The sequence below is a fragment of the Palaemon carinicauda genome, chromosome 2, assembly GCF_036898095.1.
Source record: "Palaemon carinicauda isolate YSFRI2023 chromosome 2, ASM3689809v2, whole genome shotgun sequence".
In the NCBI taxonomy this organism is placed as follows: Eukaryota; Metazoa; Arthropoda; class Malacostraca; order Decapoda; family Palaemonidae; genus Palaemon; species Palaemon carinicauda.
In genome coordinates, this window is record NC_090726.1 from 157,690,452 (window position 1) to 157,708,920 (window position 18,469).

At 39.3% G+C, this 18,469-nt stretch overlaps 1 protein-coding gene across 1 annotated transcript in view; it reads right to left on the reverse strand.

Annotated features, from left to right (window-relative positions):
• The window catches only part of MED16 (mediator complex subunit 16), a 258,180-nt gene that overhangs the window by 6,508 nt on the left and 233,203 nt on the right, over positions 1–18,469 (reverse strand). The window contains exon 16 of the mRNA XM_068359399.1: positions 8,805–8,950. Coding sequence (XP_068215500.1) covers positions 8,805–8,950 — 146 coding nt within the window. The remainder of the gene's footprint in view (positions 1–8,804; positions 8,951–18,469) is intronic.

The window sequence follows — 18,469 nt, forward strand, 5'->3', positions numbered from 1 at the left end:
AGGTCCCCAAGGAGACAGTCATCTTCCCAAAAGAGCAGGCCCAATCTGTGTGGGCCAGATTCCTGAATGACATCGGCTGCACCAACACTATGTTGACGCCTTATAAGAGCTCTTTTACAATGTTCCTAATGGACAAAAACACCGTGACTCCATGTGTCAATAAGGTAGCAGAGCTTGCCTTCCAATATGCTCTGGAGGAGAAGCCCTTGCCTCCCATCTGAGAGGTGGATCCAATCTCCCTCCTTCTTCCTTCAGGCATTGAGTGTTGGGACAACGTCCATACCACATTTACCTCTGGAAAGCTAGCAGCAGACTGTGCTTCGGTAATGTTTAGTGAGCGGCTTCCCCGTCTCCCGGAATCCCTCATTAAACAGGAGTATGATTCTCGCCTACGCGTTGGCCGTACTCTGAACCTGGCCACTTCCACGGAGTCGATAGCCTTGACTTACGATACTGAGAGTATTTTTAAATCTCTCAACAAGGCTACGTTGCAGTCATTATACTACGACCTGTATGACTTCGCTACTGCTAAACGCAAGTGTCGCAAACATGTCCTGGCAGAGGCGACTATTAGGCATGAACCTAATAAGCTGATCCGGTCCTCCTGTTGGGGTTCAAACCTCTTCCCTGAGGACCTTGTAGAGGAAGTCTTGGCGGAGGCCACTAGAGTCAACCAGAGCCTTAAAGCCCGTTGGGGTTTGACTCCTAAACGTAAATCTGACCCTGCAAATTACCAAGCCCGGGGTAGGAAGAAGCTCCGTCCATATACTTCCACCCAGTTCAGGCAACAGCAGACTGGTTCGCCCATTTTCCGGCTGCCTCTTCCCCCATCTCCTGTTGCCCCGGCACAGCCTTCCACCTCTCAGGCTCCTTCGGACGACTATGTCACCGTTCTGCTTCCTAAGAGCCAGCTTTCTGGTGCCTCCGCCACTTCTCCTGCCTTTAACCAGTCGTATGAGGCTCATAGCTCTTCCCAGAGTTATGGTAGAGGTAGAGGCTACCACCGTGGTTCTAACCAGAACAAAGGCAGGGGAAGAGCTTTTCGTAGAGGAAAGAACTTCCGAGGCGGACGTGGAGGCAACTCCTCAAAGCAATACTGAGGTGCAGCAGGTAGGGGGGAGGCTCTATGCCTTCCGCAACAAATGGAGGTTCAGTCCCTGGGCGTTCAGTATCATCTCCAAGGGACTGGGGTGGAGTTGGATTCAAGGACCTCCTCCTCCGAACAAATTTCGTCAACATTCCACTCCGGACCTGGTCGAATTTGTCCAGGATCTTTTACAAAAGAACGCCGTACAAGAAACGAAACACCTGAAGTTTCAAGGTCGGCTGTTCAGTGTCCCGAAGAAGGATTCAGACAAGAGAAGAGTGATTCTAGACCTATCCCTTCTCAACTTGTCCATTCAATGCGACAAGTTTCGAATGCTTACCGTCTCGCAGGTGCGGACCTTACTTCCCCGTGGGGCCGTCACCACCTCTATCGATCTTACAGACGCCTATTATCACGTCCCGATAGCGAGACACTTCCGTCCGTACCTAGGCTTTCGCTTAGGGGACAAAAGTTACTCCTTCAAGGTGATGCCTTTCGGGCTCAACATCGCCCCAAGGATCTTCACAAAGTTAGCAGAAGTCGCTGTTCAGGAACTCAGGAATCAAGGGATTCAAGTAGTAGCCTATCTGGACGACTGGCTCATTTGGTCAGACACCTCCCAAAATTGCCTAAAAGCCACTCACAAAGTCATCCATTATCTTCAATCTCTAGGCTTCCAGATCAACTTCAAGAAGTCCCGTCTTCTTCCAAAATCGAAGTTCCAATGGCTCGGCCTGCAATGGGATCTTATATCTCATACTCTGTGTCTTCCCAGACCCAAGAGGTTAGAGATTGCAAGGAACACCAAACGCTTTCTCAAAGACAAAGTAAGTTTCAGACGACTCCAAGAGAGGATTCTGGGGTCCCTTCAGTTTGCCTCAGTGACGGATCTTCTTCTGAAGGCAAAATTGAAAGATATCAATCGTGTCTGGCGTTCGAGGGCGAACCGGAAGCTCCGGGACAGGAAAGTCCGCCTTCCTCCCATTCTACGGGAAAGACTTCTTCCTTGGACAAGAGCAAACAGTCTGTCAAAGTCAGTTCCCCTTCGATTTCCGCCTCCAAAATTAATCATTCACACGGACGCATCCTTATCAGGTTGGGGCGGTTACTCTCAGCTCAAGAAAGTTCAAGGTCTTTGGACTCCCTTGTTCCGCCAATTTCACATCAATGTGCTAGAGGCCATGGCAGTTCTTCTAACCCTGAAACGTCTTGCTCTTCCCAAGAAACAACACCTTCGTCTGGTCCTCGACAGCGAAGTGGTGGTCCGCTGCCTCAACAGAGGCGGGTCAAAGTCAGGGCCTCTGAACCATGTTCTAGTAGCCATATTCTCCCTAGCAGCCTTGAACCGTTGGCATCTTTCAGCTGTCCACCTGGCGGGAGTCCGGAATGTAGTGGCAGACGCCCTGTCCCGGACCTCCCCTCTAGAATCGGAATGGTCACTCGATCTAAAGTCATTTCGGTGGATTCTCTCTCAGGTTCCCGGTCTCCAAGTGGACCTCTTCGCCACGGAATCCAACCACAAATTGAGAGTATATGTGGCTCCCAATCTAGACCCTCAGGCTTACGCCACAGACGCCATGTCACAGAATTGGGACACCTGGGAAAAGATTTATCTCTTTCCCCCGGTGAATCTTTTGCTGAAAGTTCTAGACAAACTGAGATCCTTCAAGGGACAAGTAGCCTTGGTCGCACCCAACTGGCCCAAGAGCAACTGGTATCCTCTCCTGCGAGAGTTGAGACTATACCCTCACCCGATACCCAATCCGGTTCTGTCTCAGATAGTACAAACACGTGTTGTGTACGCTTTCTCAAACATTCAGAGCGCCCTAACTTTATGGACTTTATGAAGTTTGCGGCTATGCATGGTGCCAATATTGATCCTCAAAACACCTTGTTCCTAGAATCGGATAAACGGGATTCCACCATCCGCCAGTATGACTCTGCAGTTAAAAAGTTGGCAAAATTTTTAATAGACTCAGACGTGAACTGTATGAACTTGAACCTTACAGTCACTTTCTTTAGATCTTTATTAGAATCAGGTCTGGCAGCCAATACTATCACCACTATTAAATCGGCTCTGAAAAAGATCTTCCTAGTGGGTTTTAACATAGATTTAACCGACTCTTTGTTAGCTTCAATTCCGAAAGCTTGTGCCAGACTGAAACCGGTTACTCGTCCTACTCCGGTGACCTGGTTCCTTAATGACGTACTTAGATTGGCTTCTGATACCATTAACAGTTCTTGTGATTACATTCCCCTTCTCAGGAAAACACTTTTCCTGGTGAGCTTGGCTTCCGGGGCAAGAATTTCTGAATTGGCAGCCTTGTCGAGAGACCCGGGTCATATTGACTTCCTGCCTTCGGGAGAGGTCCTTCTTTCTCCTAACAAATTCTTTTTGGCTAAGAACGAAGACCCTCAAAACAGATGGTCTTCCTGGAAAATTGTTCCCCTCACGCAAGATCCGTCTCTGTGCCCTGTTACTACTCTTAGGTCTTATTTATCCCGGACCTCCTCTAACTCCTCGGGGCCTCTATTCGTTAGAGAACAAGGCGGTACCATTACTATTAAAGGGATCAGGCAACAAATCTTGTATTTTATTAAACAAGCTAACCCTGACTCTTTTCCTCTTGCACATGATATCAGGGCGGTTGCTACCTCGGTGAACTTCTTTCACCACATGAATTTTACAGACCTTTCCAGGTATACAGGGTGGAAATCACCGTCAGTGTTCAAGAAACACTACCTTAAACATTTGGAAGGTCTAAAATTTTCTACAGTAGCCGCAGGGAGCGTAGTTACTCCCAAGTAACTCACAGGTTAATGCCTTGACTCTTTATCTCTCCCTCTTACCTGCCTCATTTATACCCTATTGTATTCGTTGGTCTCGCACATGAATACTGTTATTATATTTGTAAATTTTATACTCCTGAGTATCGGTATATATTATCACTCACGGCATTATTATACCTACCTTATTGGATTTATGTTCATATTTAAGATACCCTTATAATTGTTTTTTGGTACTCATCTCTGATTAAAAGCATCCTGTATTTCCCTTACGCTTATGTTTTTTCCTTTATTTTGCAAGTTTGGTGACATTTTCTCTTGTATAGATTCACTGGGCGGCACAGGTTCGAGCCCAGAAAAGGGATTTTGACGTAGGAAAAATCTATTTCTGGGCGAAGGACCTGTGCCGCCCAGTGAACCCTCCCAGCTCCTCTCCCTTGGAGTCCCCAAACTTTGGGTGCTAAGGAGTTGGGTTCTGAGCGGATGCATTGTTAGTAGTACCGAGTGAGGTTGAACGGCTCTCCTCTATTGGGGTTTCTGTCGTGGATGAATCTAAATAGTGCGGGACCTCTGGATTATACGCCCAATTTTATACCGACACCAATAGGTGAGCGAGCTAGTTAACCTAGCACTCCTTTACATTTTTTCTCTGGTATATTTAGCAGTAAATTACCTAAGAATAAGTGCTAAATGGAGCTTATTCACTGGGCGGCACAGGTCCTTCGCCCAGAAATAGATTTTTCCTACGTCAAAATCCCTTTATTACTGTGGCCTGATTGGTAACGTCTCTGCCTGGTGTTTGCCAGTCGGGGGTTCGAGTCCCGCTCAGACTCGTTAGTGCCATTAGTGTCTGCAACCTTACCATCCTTGTGAGCTAAGGTTGGGGGGTTTGGGGGAGCCTATAGGTCTATCTGCTGAGTCATCCGTAGCCACTGCCTGGCCCTCCCTGGTCCTAGCTTGGATGGAGAGGAGGCTTGGGCGCTGATCATATAATATATGGTCAGTCTCTAGGGCATTGTCCTGATTGATAGGGCAATGTCACTGTCCCTTGCCTCTGCCATTTATGAGAGACCTTTAAAAAACCTTTAAGTGTCATTAAACTTGATAAGATAATTATCCTAATTAAGATTATTAAAAAAAAAAATCATGAAATTATTATTCTTGCTGTTTTGTTATTATTATTATTATTATTATTATTATTATTATTATTATTATTGATTTGTCAATATAGGTTATTTACTCACTCCTTCAATCAAACAGGCAACATTTTATCTATCAAAATTTGGATAATTTACAATTAAAATTATCATAATCAAAATTATTAGAATTATTAAAATAATTAAAAGGATTGATATTATTACTTTACTAGTGGCATGTGTCTATTGACAGGAAAGAAAATGGGATTTTTTAAATAAATTTGGGGGGGGGTAAATGTCAATAAATCTATCTTCTGGAAAAGGAGCAATATGAACATCAGGTGAGTATAAGAAAAAAAATATTAAAATTCTGTTTTCACGGAAAGAATGAGTTTGAATGTCCACAGTAGGTTAAACTTTCTTCACTGTCCAGTATCCTCTTTGGCTCCCTGCTCTGCATTCTCACTCAACTGATGTCAATGCTGAAGCTCAGTACTGCCAATACTAATATTAGTATCCGGGTGTCTCCTTTCCCTCTTTGGACTGCTGCTGCTGCATGGTCTAAACAACAGAAACAAGTGCTGCTAGTGTAGAAAGAGCTAGAGGGTCAACTATAGCAAGACCAACAGAAGAGGTCAGAAGTCCCACCATCAAACACAGCAAGGGCATCAGGAGTATCTACAACAGGAGTGACAGCAGTAGGCTTAGCATGAACAAAAGTGGCAGGAATATGGGCAGAAAGGCATAAGCGTTTAGGATTCCCAGGGATATTGGAATGCGTCCTCAAACAATGCTGACAGTCTGAGACTGGAGAGAGGAATACTGGAAGTTTCTTGCTTTACTGAATAACGAGCAGGTTAAGCGATGGTGAAACTCGAAGAGTAAAAAGCCTTCCCGCCATGTAGTGAAGTAGGAATCATATTTTACCTCTACACCGCATCCCTGACAACTGAACATGTTTGCTAAAACAGTCCTCAAGCCTGGATGAGCCTTGAAAACAGATTTACTGCGTTGTCGACTTCAGAAGAATATAACTGCTTGTTAAGGGGCTGAGAAAGGGGCCTTTTTGTTAATGAATGTCACAAATGGAAGCTTTGTCTTTCATCAGTGCTACAAAGTGCTCTATTAAAACTTATTTGGAAAGCTTGCTAAGTAGCAATGCTGAAAGCATTATTGGTAGGTTAGAAAACAAGTGTGTTCCTTCCGTGGATTATATCCCTGAGACTGATTGGATACTCAAGTTGGCTCCCCAGCCACCCATGAGGAACTAGTCTTTCTGTCAAAGAAGGAATTCTACTCGATAGCTCACAAATGAGCACAATGATCTTGGTAACTGTAGACTATGTTTTGAACATCTATACCCTTGTAGGTAATGGGCTAAAGTCAGGTGCCGTATGGTCGAAGATTCTCTCGACATTCTTCAAAAAATTCTTCCACCCTAACGTCATTCACCATCCGGTCCGTGAATGGAAGAGGTCAACTCCCTATAGAGAAAGAAGATATGAACGAGCATTGGCTGGTCTCCTTTGATGACTGAAATGATTTTTGGTCTCATGATCTCTGAGGCTAAGAGGAACTAAGTGCCTTAGCCACTGATGACCATATGGGAGAATGTGGCACCATGAGGTGCATAGCAGTGGCACCATGTGGTGAGTAGCAGAGTCATGCAAGTACTTGTCCTTGGCGGGCGAGTATCCTTGCCAACAACCGTGTGGGCATGATGTGACCTCTCAGTACTTGTATGTGTGCCAAGATTGGACCTGAGAAGTCACCTGTTCCAATCCCTATCATGCAAATGAGTTGGAAGGTCTTTGTGTTTGGTAAAATCTCACAGCTTGGGAAAATATCATGTTATGGACCAGTTTCTGTGTGGTGGAAGACCTACTCTTGGAACAGTCTTGTAACTTGTTATCCGCGATTAATTAGTTTAAATTTTTCACATAAAAATACAGTACATAATAATTCTGTCTAATTCAAACCCCCAGATCCCTAACTTTTTACATATTTTAAATAAATGAGCTGTATTTTACCTGATATTAATAATTGTATTAACTATGGATTATTATATCTAATAACACCGAGTCTAAGAATGAAATTCACATTAATATATAGTGAATTACGGAGAGCAATTCATCGAATCATGTCGGTGAAAGAGGGACTTAGCCTAGCTCGTTAAGTCAATGTAATGTCGACACTATTTACATTTTAACAAATTTTTTGTATCTGTATTGTACCTTAAATACCATATTTCCTGTGTCATAAGACACTTTTTTTTTCTTTTTTTTTTTTTACTGAAAAATATCCCCCAAAATCAAACTGTATCTTAACACTAAGATAAAGTTGTATAGAGTTTGACAGTTTTCAACCACCCTAGTAATGACATACAAACACTCACACTCACCAGACATAAAATATAAGCCTACAATTATCATTCATATGTAATAAATAAATTCATACATTAAGTTGACAAGATATTTGTTTATGGTTTGGTGGTCAGTCAGCTGATGAATCGCCAATGCCATATACTGTACATGCAAACATGCCAATAATAGTATCCAAGCATTTGTTTATTTAGTACAGTATTTATCTATTATCTCACATTTTGTTGATATTTTGTAATAAAGAAATAATTTTAGTAATGCCTTTGTTACATGTATTCCAAAATAATACAGATAGTTCTTGCTGATCAGAAAATTGAAAAAGTTAGCTGTAAACTAACAAGACCTAGAGTCACACAAACAACAGAAAAACTATTCCGACTTGTGAAATTTCTTTAGAATTTTTTATTTGGCCAATAATTAATTTTGTAAGAAAATATATACATGATGAATTTGGGAAATATTACTGAAATTTTACTTCTATGTCAAAATTTGATCAGGAGCATTTGGCAAAATTGCTTTCATGTAAACAAACACTTGAAAACATTGTTACGATGGTAGCAACTACGACTGGTTTAGTGGTTTATGACATTAATATATAATAAAATTGGGTTAACAAGTGTACAGCTAATTAATATTTACCTATCACATTACATAATACACCTAAAATATGAAAATTCAGTCACCCAAAAATCAGACTGTAGAGTCACCGACTAGGAATTGCTGCTGGTAAATTTTAAAATCCTCAATTTCTTTTTTATCAAAAATTTCTTAGCCAGCTATAGAGTGCGTCTTACCACTTGTAGCGTCTTATAACACGGGAAATACATTAATAGCTTTATTAACCATGTAATAATAATAAAACAGCAGTGACTACAAGCTTACTGTACATACAGTATGTATACATTACAGTATTAAATGTAAGGTAGTACAATTTATGGCCCTTTACCTCATCAATATCATGGGATGATGACTAGTAGGAATAAGACTTCATGGCAGAACAACCGCTAAGTATACTACTTCCTTAATGATTAGCTTTGTTTAATTTTAGGGTTTTATTTAATAGTAGAGACTGTATACCTATAATATACTTTACACCCTCTACATTGCTTCCATGACACTGTGATCCCTCTTGATTGAGGAAAGTACAACAGTATACTACACAGTAGACCGTATAAAAGCGGTGGTGACTTAGTTATAGGGGTAAATCGACTACGCAAGAGTATCAGAGACTAAATTTGGATACGTAGTCTTTCAGGGGAACCATTCCCATATTTTGTGGATTTACCATTTTCACGGGCGCTTCTGTTACATATCCCGTGAATGTTGAGGCGTGACAGTAAAACATAGTGAACTTGGATCATTGGATGGGAGGAGGTTGGCGGCATATAAGGTTACTGTACATGTGTAACTTACCTTGTACAATTTGATTTTGGCTCTTGAGGTGCCAAGTAATGGTAGTGAAGAGGATCTAGTTGCTGGATTGGTGGTAGAGCTCCTTCAAGAATGTGGGACTGAGAGTTGCTGTTCATCACATTGGTTTCTCCTTGACCAAATTCATACTGGAATTGAAAGGCAACATGAAACCATAAATCACAATAAAATCCCTCCAGTTATATATACAGTGATTAAGAGTTATGTCTGAGTACATAATTATAAAGAATCCACTAAAGTTAAGGAAAAATTAGAAAGGGCAACAGTCTACAATAAAGTGGAGGATTACACAGTGGTTTAGTATCATACATTTTTTTTTTAAATATAAACTTCTTTTGTTTCACTAAAGCCTATTAATTACATATACCCCAAAAAATGTATGATTTACCTTATGGATGATAGATAAAAACTTTGGGCAAGAGCCATAAATTAGCAACAGAGAACAGGGCTTCCTCACTGTACTAAGAGCCAGAAAATTGCATTTCTTGGTCTAGAGTATTTGGCTTACTCGCACAGTCAATATTGGAGACATTAGTCACCTATAAGATTTAGTCAGGAATGGATCCAAACAAATTTCTTCCAAGCACGTCATCTGTATCAGTAGTCATAAGTAATGTAGCCTAAACAGAATCTAAGCCTCTAAGGGAAAGCAAAATAAATGTATTTTCATATGAAATGGGTGAAATTGGTGACAGCGATTCTGATACGTTTAATGAAGATATCAAAGAATTGACTGGTGATAGATTTCTTATCTCAAGGAGTTATTGACTAGCCTTATCCATAAGATACTGTATTGATATGTGAATACTTTGAAAGGGAAAGCTTTTGAAGGGATAGTGATTTATGTGTAAAGTGAATGAGTGGGTATCAGAGGAGGAAGAATGAGCTGCTGATCACGCGAGTCCAACTGTTCATCAAGTGACAGTTAGAGAAGGATAATACAGTACATATGCTATTTAAGATTTCGTACTCATTTGAAATGTTTCTTGAGATCACAATACAGTGGAACCTCTACATACGATTGTCTTTACATACGAATTTTCCAACATCCGAAGTAAAATTCGATCAAATTTGCGTCTCGACACCCGAAGTCTTGCTCCATCATACGACGTAGATCATATGCGTAGAATTTTCTCGAAGCGTCGATCGTAGTTTTTTGTTTACGCCGGTAGACGGCAGCACATCGGAGGGACGCCAATCGAGCGTCGCCTTGATCAGTCCTCTCATCTCGTGCGCATCGTGTGGTTTTTCTCTATTCGCTCCGTTATTAACAGTGTTTTTTATCTTCCTTTTCTCACGTTTCATTTTTGATTTTACGTATAATCATGGGTCCAAAAAGGCTTAGTTTTGGTTCAGGAAGTAGTAGTGGTGAGAAAAGGAAGAAGTCAATGCTTTTATTAGAACTAAAATAAGAAATAATAGAAAAACATGAGCGAGGTGTGCGTGTTAGCGATCTGGCTAAACAATATGGCCGAAATATGTCTACGATCTTGACGATCATAAAACAAAAGACAGCCATTAAAGCAGTCAAACCATCGAAGGGGATCACCATTATTTCTAAACGTCGTAGCCCTACTCTGGAAGAGATGGAATGCCATTTGTTGATCTGGATAAAGGACAAGGAGATTATTGGTGATACGATCACTGAAACGATTTGTGAGAAGGCCAGCGCTATCTATTGTGACTTGAAGGCGGCGGGCTCTGGGGGTGACACGGGGTAGAGTTAAACCGATCCTACGATGGAGGAATTCAAGGCGTCTCGAGGTTGGTTTGAAAAATTCAGGAAACGGACCAGGATTCATTCAGTTGTTCGGCATGGAGAGGCTTCAAGTTCGGACACCAAGGCTGCTAATGATTTTGTTAAAAAGTTCGAAAAGATTGTGGAGGAGGAAGGCTACGTAGAGCAGCAGGTTTTCAACTGTGATGAAACCGGTCTGTTTTGGAAAAAGAGGCCTAGTCGAACATACATTACCGCCGAAGAGAAGAAAATGCCTGGACATAAGCCTATGAAGGATCAGTTGACTCTTGCACTTTGTGCCAACGCCAGCAGGGACTGCAAAATAAAGCCGTTATTAGTTTACCATTCCGAAAACCCTAGGGCATTTAAAGCACATAGAATTAATAAAGACCTGCTGCATGTTCTATGACGTTCTAATTCTAAGGTTTGGGTTACTAGGCATATCTTTGTGGAATGGGTAAACGTAGTTTTCGGCCCTGCTGTCAAGAAGTACCTTCAGGAGAGGAATTTGCCTTTGAAGTGCTTGCTTTGTTTGGATAATGCACCCGCTCACCCCCCAGGACTCGAAGATGATATCATCGACGAATACAAATTCATCAAAGAGTTGTATCTTCCACCGAATACCACCCCTATCTTCCAGCCCATGGACCAGCAAGTCATCTCTAATTTCAAGAAGCTCTACACCAAGCACTTATTTAAGCAGTTCTTTAATGTCACGCAAAGCACCAACTTAACTTTTTGGAGGAGCCATTTTAATATCGTGCACTGCTTAAAGATCATAGATCAGGCTTGGGATGGAGTAACTCGTCGGACACTGAATTCAGCTTGGAAGAAGCTTTGGCCTGATGCTGTTGCTCCCAGAGATTTCGAAGGTTTTGGCCCCGAGCCTGGACCTGTTCTTACCGCCGAGGAAGACGTCGAAGAGATTGTATCCCTTGGGAAGTCCATGGGTCTGGAGGTCGATGAAGATGACATCACCGAACTCGTCGATGACATCATGAAGAGCTCACCAACGAGGAACTCAAGGAGCTGCAAGCCATGCAGCATGATGAGTTCCAAGCGCAGTTGAGTGAGTCGGAGGAGATCGAGGAGGTAGGTCACATCTTAGGTTCGGCTGAAATAAAACAGATGTTGGCATATCATCAACACGTGGTTGATTTCATCGATAAGCATCACCCACAGAAACTTCAGGTTTGCTGTGTAGTTGCGCAGTTTGGTGATGTTTGTTTAACATACTTTAGAAAAATTCTCAAAAGCCGTACCAAGCAACTTTCTCTCGATAGTTTCTTTAATAAAAAATCTACGAAACGGTCTAGTGATTATGATGAAGAGAAGGAAAGTGAAGCAAAGAAAAGTAAGACCAAATCGAGTGAAAGTGATGCAAATTAAAAATAGAAAAGAAAAAAAATGTAAAAAAAAATTATAAAATATAAAAATGAAAAAAAAAAAAAAAGCTAAGTTAGGTTAAAGTTCACATAGTGTAAGTTAGAGTAAGTTACGGTACGTTATCGCAGTCGTCGTCTCTACCTCCTCGCTGATCTTCCGTCTCCTCCTGCGTAGCAATTCCTACACATGCGCTGGCCTGTCTCTAAGGTAAAGTGTCACTAAAAACCCCTTTTTTATTTATTATTTCTTCATTATTATTCTTTTTTAGATATTTCTGTATTATTCAATTAATTAATGTTATGTGTAATTATGTGTAGCAATTTATTAAGGAGTTATCATGGGTTTTTAGGCTGAGGAACGAATTAAGCAAATTACAGTGTATTCTTATGGGAATATTTGCTCCAACATACGATCGTTTTAACATACGAAGCAGCTCACGGAACGAATTAAGATCGTATGTAGAGGTATCACTGTACTGTATATCAATTCATTTGATTGTATGAATGACTTGATTTTTGTATCTGACAACATTACCTACTTGCTATTTGGAGAGAGAGAGAGAGAGAGAGAGAGAGAGAGAGAGAGAGAGAGAGAGAGAGAGAGAGATTTACAGGGATTTTAGATGTCTTAATGACTTTTTATTCCATCTGCAGAGACTTCATTTGCTCTTCGGTAGAGCGATTTAGATTAAGCACTTAGAGAGTTCTTTTGATTTTGTCTAACTTATTCTTGAAATCGTTTAACGTGTTACTGTTTACTACATCAGCTGGAAGTCTATTCTAAGTATTTGCTATTTTGTATATAAAGAAATTGCCACATTCAGTGATGTTGTAGCTTTTCAATTACACTTTGTATGCCTCTATTAACTGTCCCCTTAGTCATCGAGTTTGTAGATCAAACTAGTTCAAACGTTCCATCCTCCATCTGTATCTGAATTGCCTTAGTGTTGGAACTAGTTTGGTGACCCTAGCTTGTACTGCTTTCAGTCTATCTATATATAATTCTGAATACTTGGAGCCCAGAATTGGACTCCGTATTCTAAATGGGGTCTTACTAGTGATGTGTATAGCTGTAGTACACAGTCTTTGCTCTTTATTTGAACTGTCTCTTTATATAGCCTATTAGTTTGCCCTTTCTTTACAGCTTTTATTCTGTGTTTGGTGAACTTCAAATCCTTGCTGATAATAATACCAAGAGCTTCCTCTTGGTCCACACTTTTTATTTCATTACCCAGCAGTGAGTAATCTGACTGTGGGCTACTATAACTTATGTGCATGACTTTACGTTTCCCACAGTTGAAAGGCATCTGCCATTTTCTGGACCATTCTCCTAGCTTCATTAGTTCCTCTCTTAAGGCTTGTACGTCTTCTGAGTTTGCATCATTTACGCCCAGTTTAGTATTGTTGGCAAATTTGGATATTCTACTAGTTAATCCTAAATCTATGTCGTTAACGTAGATCATAAATAGCAATGGGCCAAGGACAGATTCTTAAGGTACCTCGCTTGTAACACCTGCTCACTCTGAAGCTTCTCTACTGATTACAACTCTCCATTTTCTGTTTGTTAGCAAATCTTCGATCCATTTACCTGGCTCACCAATGATGCCTAATGCTCTAATTTTGACCCTTAATTTTTTATGAGGAACTTTGTCAAAAAATCTATTGAAAGTCTAGGTGTACAATGTCTATTGCCCTGCTTTTGTCATAAATGCAAAACATGTGTAAAAACTTCAAAAGATTTGTCATACATGATCTCTTTTGTCTAAAACCATGTCAGTTATCTATCAGAAGATTGTTTTTTTCTATATGTTCTACTATTGAATCTACTATAATTAATTAAAAAAATTTGCAAGGAACTGAAGTTAAACACACTGGTCTGTAGTTGCCAGGTTCTTCTTTTGGCCCCTGAAGTAGATTGGAGGAACATATCCTAGTTTCCATCATTGTGGTGCCTTTCTTTTGATGGCTAGCTTTACTAGATCCTCTCTTGAGGATTCTACATTTTTTGAGTTCGCAGCATTTATGCCTTGTTTAGTATCGTCAGCAAATTTGGCTATTCTACTAGTTAATCCTAAATCTATGTCTTTAATGTAGATCAGAAATAGCAAGGGAACAATTGCTTGAGGTACAGCACTTGTAACAACTGCCCACTCTGAAGCTTCTCCAATGATTACAACTCTTTGTTACCCAATTTCCGATCCATTCAGCTGGCTTGTCAAAGATATCTAGTGCTCTAATTTTGATCATTACTTTCCTATGAGGAACATTGTCAAAAGCCTTTTGAAAATCTAGCTATATGATGTCTATTGCCCTGCTTTTGTCATAAATGCTAAACATGTGAAAAATTCTAAAAGATTTGTCACACATGACCTCTTTAGTCTAAAACAATGTTGGCTATCTATTAAAAGTTTTTTTTATCTTTATGTTAATACTACTTCATCTACTATAATTGATTAAAAAATTTTGTAAGGCACTGAAGTTAGACACACAGGTCTGTAGTTGACATGTACTTTTGGTCCCTTCTTATAGATTGGAGGAACATTGCACAGTTTCTATCCTTGCGGTCCCTTTCTTTCGTTGGCTGTCTTTCAAACACTTTCTAAAAGTATGGGGTTATCTCTTCTTCTAGTTCTATTAATTTCTCTTGGATGAATATCACCTGGACCTGGTGCTTTAGACTTACTGAGTCCTCTTATTCTTTTTGTTTCTTTAACATCATCCATTGTAAAGGTGATACTATTCAATGGTTGTGGACCTTCATATTTGATAGCTGGTTCGGAGGGTCGATGATTTTTCCTTAGTCAATAGTTGTGAAATGTGCATTCATCAGTTCGGCTTTTTCCAAATCATTTTTTATAAGATTATACTCTGAGTCTCTTAATGGACTAATGTTGTTTTACATTGGTTTTCTACTGTTTACATATGCAAAAAATTCTTTTGCGTTTTCTTTACTAGCTGAAGCCACTTTTTTCTCTTCATTTAATCTTGGCCTTTCTAACTAGTTTATCTTCTTTTTGGCTTAACTTCTTGTGCTCAGAAATTTCATGAATTGAAGACTGCGGACCCATTGATTTATATTTGCTGTCTCTACTTCTTATTGCATTAGCTATTTTTCTGTTGAACTATTTAGCTTGTGGAGTTCTATTTGGTGAAATATTTCTATGTGGTATATTTACCCCTTTTCCTTTATATATTTGTACAAAGGAGTCCCATTGTGTATCTATGTTCCTTGGTTCATCGTACAGTATTCTAAATTCTAGGTGTATTCCTTCAGTTTTATCCAGTTATTACATCTGTAGTCTAACTTATTCATACTTTTCCTCAGTTTTATCCAGTTATTACATCTGTAGTCTAACTTATTCATACTTTTCCTTTCTTTTAGATGAGGAATATTTACCTGAAACCTAACTATTTTGTGGTCACCTTTGCCAATATTTTCGCCCACTGAAACACTGGATACTAAATTTTCTTCTGTTGTTAGCACAATAACTAGTATGTTGTTTCCCCTGGTTGGTTTATCGACCCACTGGTGGAGGAATTCATTGTTGACAAATTCTACATGTCCCTCTGTGTTTGATGTAGAATTCATAGTGTCCCAGTTTACTGCTGCATTAAAGTCTCCCATTAATACAGTTAACTTCTTGGTAACTTCTTCTCTAAGTTGTCTATACAGCTCTTCATCCTGTTCTTGTATCTGATGTGGTGGTCTGTATATCACTAATATGGACATTATTTTTCCTATGGTGTTAATATCTGTACCTGTCAATTCACATTAAGTTTTTAATTTAATTTCTATGGGGTTTGAGTGATTTTTACCATAGAAAATTACCCCTCCACCCTTTTTTAGTAAGGCGATCCTTCTTGAAAAGCTTGAAATCTGAGATTTTGTATTCTCCAATAAAATCCTTTGTTTTTTCTTGAATCCAGTCTTGGTAATGCATGTGACATTTAGTTCCTCACTAGCTATCATTGCCTTGAAGTTTTCCATTTTGTTTCTGACTGACTTAGCATTGAATTGTGCCACTCTGGGGAAATTTTCTATCTTTCTTCTCTTCCTCTGTAGCTTTGCTAGTTTCCCTGATTTACTATTGTTATAGTTTTACTTTTATCTGTATTATCTAAGTTTCCAGCCAAATTTCCTCAATTTTTTGGAGGATTTTCTAAGGGTCTAGTTTGCTCTTGGTCTAGTGTGTTTAATTAATTGTACAGGCTAAGATTAAGTTGGTTTCCGTATACTCTCTTGCCTTCTTCACTAAAGTTTATTACATCTCTTTTGTATAATTTTCTCTTGCTGTAGAAAGTGTCCCAGAGATCTATAAATTTAACTTTCTTTCTCAGGCATGTGGCCTTGAGGAGCCCGGCCGGAATGCCAATATATGGAGGTATAAGAAGAAAAACACGAAATCCTGAAAAAAAATTCAGAGCTTCGTATGGCAATGGAGAATGCGTATAAGAAATATTTTGTCAAAATTCCTCTTACTTTCATAGTTACAAGGTAATTATTTAAAGTAACCCAATAAACCAAAAACAGTGTTCCTACAAGAAAACACAGTATTTCTTCCGTAATCAAAAATTTTGTTAATTATTACATTTTAATGTAAAACAAACTGTGAGCAATGAAATCTGTTTAGATTCCAGGAGTTACAAGACAATGTATTACACGGTAATTACACCCTTCGGCCTTCAGTCCTACCACAAACCTCATAGAGAGTACACGTTTGAATTTGACCTCTGACATTCACTCATTTTTACGTCTATTTTTCTCAGTCTCGGCAAGAATTTCAACATGTCAATGAGGAAAAGATAATTTCACCATCTCACTCATAAGGAAGAAAATTCACTCTTACAAGAGTTCAGAAGTGGGTAATATCGGCGAAATTAGTGGAGTTAGCGAAGGAGAGAGATGATGAAGGAGCAACCATCTCGCCTAAAGAAGCAAGGTACAGTGAACCCTCGTTTATCGCGGTAGATAGGTTCCAGTCCCGACCGCGATAGGTGAAAATCCACGAAGTAGTGACACCATATTTAAGTATTTATTTAACATGTATATTCAGACTTTTAAAACCTTCCCTTGTACGTAGTACTGTTAACAAACTACCCTTTAATGTACAGAACACTTAATGCATGTACTACAGTACCCTAAACTAAAACAGGCACAAATATTAAAGGCGATTTTATATCATGCCTTTCCTAAACACACCAAAAAGCACGATAAAAAATGGCAACCAATGTTTTGTTTACGTTTATCTCTGATCATAATGAAGAAACAAACGCATTTACACATCTGTGTATAGGTTAGTTTTTGCATCGATTATATTGATTATTCAGTACAGTATGTTGATTTTGTTATTACCAATGTTTTACTTACTTTTTCTTAGGACTTCCAAATGAAATGTTTTTCTTTATGACGCCGCCTGAAACGACCGCGTCATAAAGTACGCTCAGTAAACAAACGAAGGCATTTAACGCGCATGATGAAAGTGATAAATAATGATATTACAGTAAAAGATTTTAGAAAATATGTTATTACAAATATTATTTACCGTATCTATATAAAATCATACATACGTAGCAAAGCAGGAAAACAATTTACGAGAGAGAGAGAGAGAGAGAGAGAGAGAGAGAGAGAGAGAGAGAGAGAGAGAGAGAGAGTTGTTTTACGTACGTAAATGTAAATTTTAAATAAAAAAAATAGCCCCATTTCCTATAAAATAGGTTATTACAAATATTTTACTTTATCATATTACAGTAGTCTGTATAATACTGTAAAGTTCAGTACAGTATGTTGTTGTTATAGTTATGGCGATGAAATTCTCACGAAAGAAAAACACGGCATTCATTACAACAGCGCGCTCTCTCTCTCTCTCTCTCTCTCTCTCTCTCTCTCTCTCTCTCTCTCTCTCTCTCTCTCTCTCTCTCTCTCTCTCTCTTCGTGTTATACAATACTTACATATAGATGAAGAAACTAAAATTAGTTTTCTTAGTGTCAATTAAATACGAAACGAAAAAATTATGCCAAGTTTACATCCATTTCAATCGTTGCTAAAAATACGGCATCCGATTTCATCAGCAAACCACTATTTTTGGGGAAACATCATTTTATTCTAGAAAATTGCTACTCTTTAAATAGTTAATTGCACATTAAGAAAGTGTGTACTTTTGTTTTTAAATTTTGGGTTTGTTTTAAAAATCGAGTATTGTTGACTTCTTTTTGTTTTACTTTTGGCTGTGATTAGATCAGTTGACGTCTAGCTGCCGCTCTTGAGAGTGTACGAATACACTAACAAAGTATCGTATAAATACCATTCCTTAACTTATTCAAACCGTCTACAGTATACAGTTGATATTACATAAGCACCAATGTGTTATAACCTATAAAATTTTTATGTTTATTACATTTAAAACAACACTCACTCACTCACTCACTCACTCTCGCTCTCTCTCTCTCTCTCTCTCTTTCTGGGCTACTTTTCACTACCTCCCATTCCTTACCTCTCTCTATCTCTCTAACAAATGATATCTTT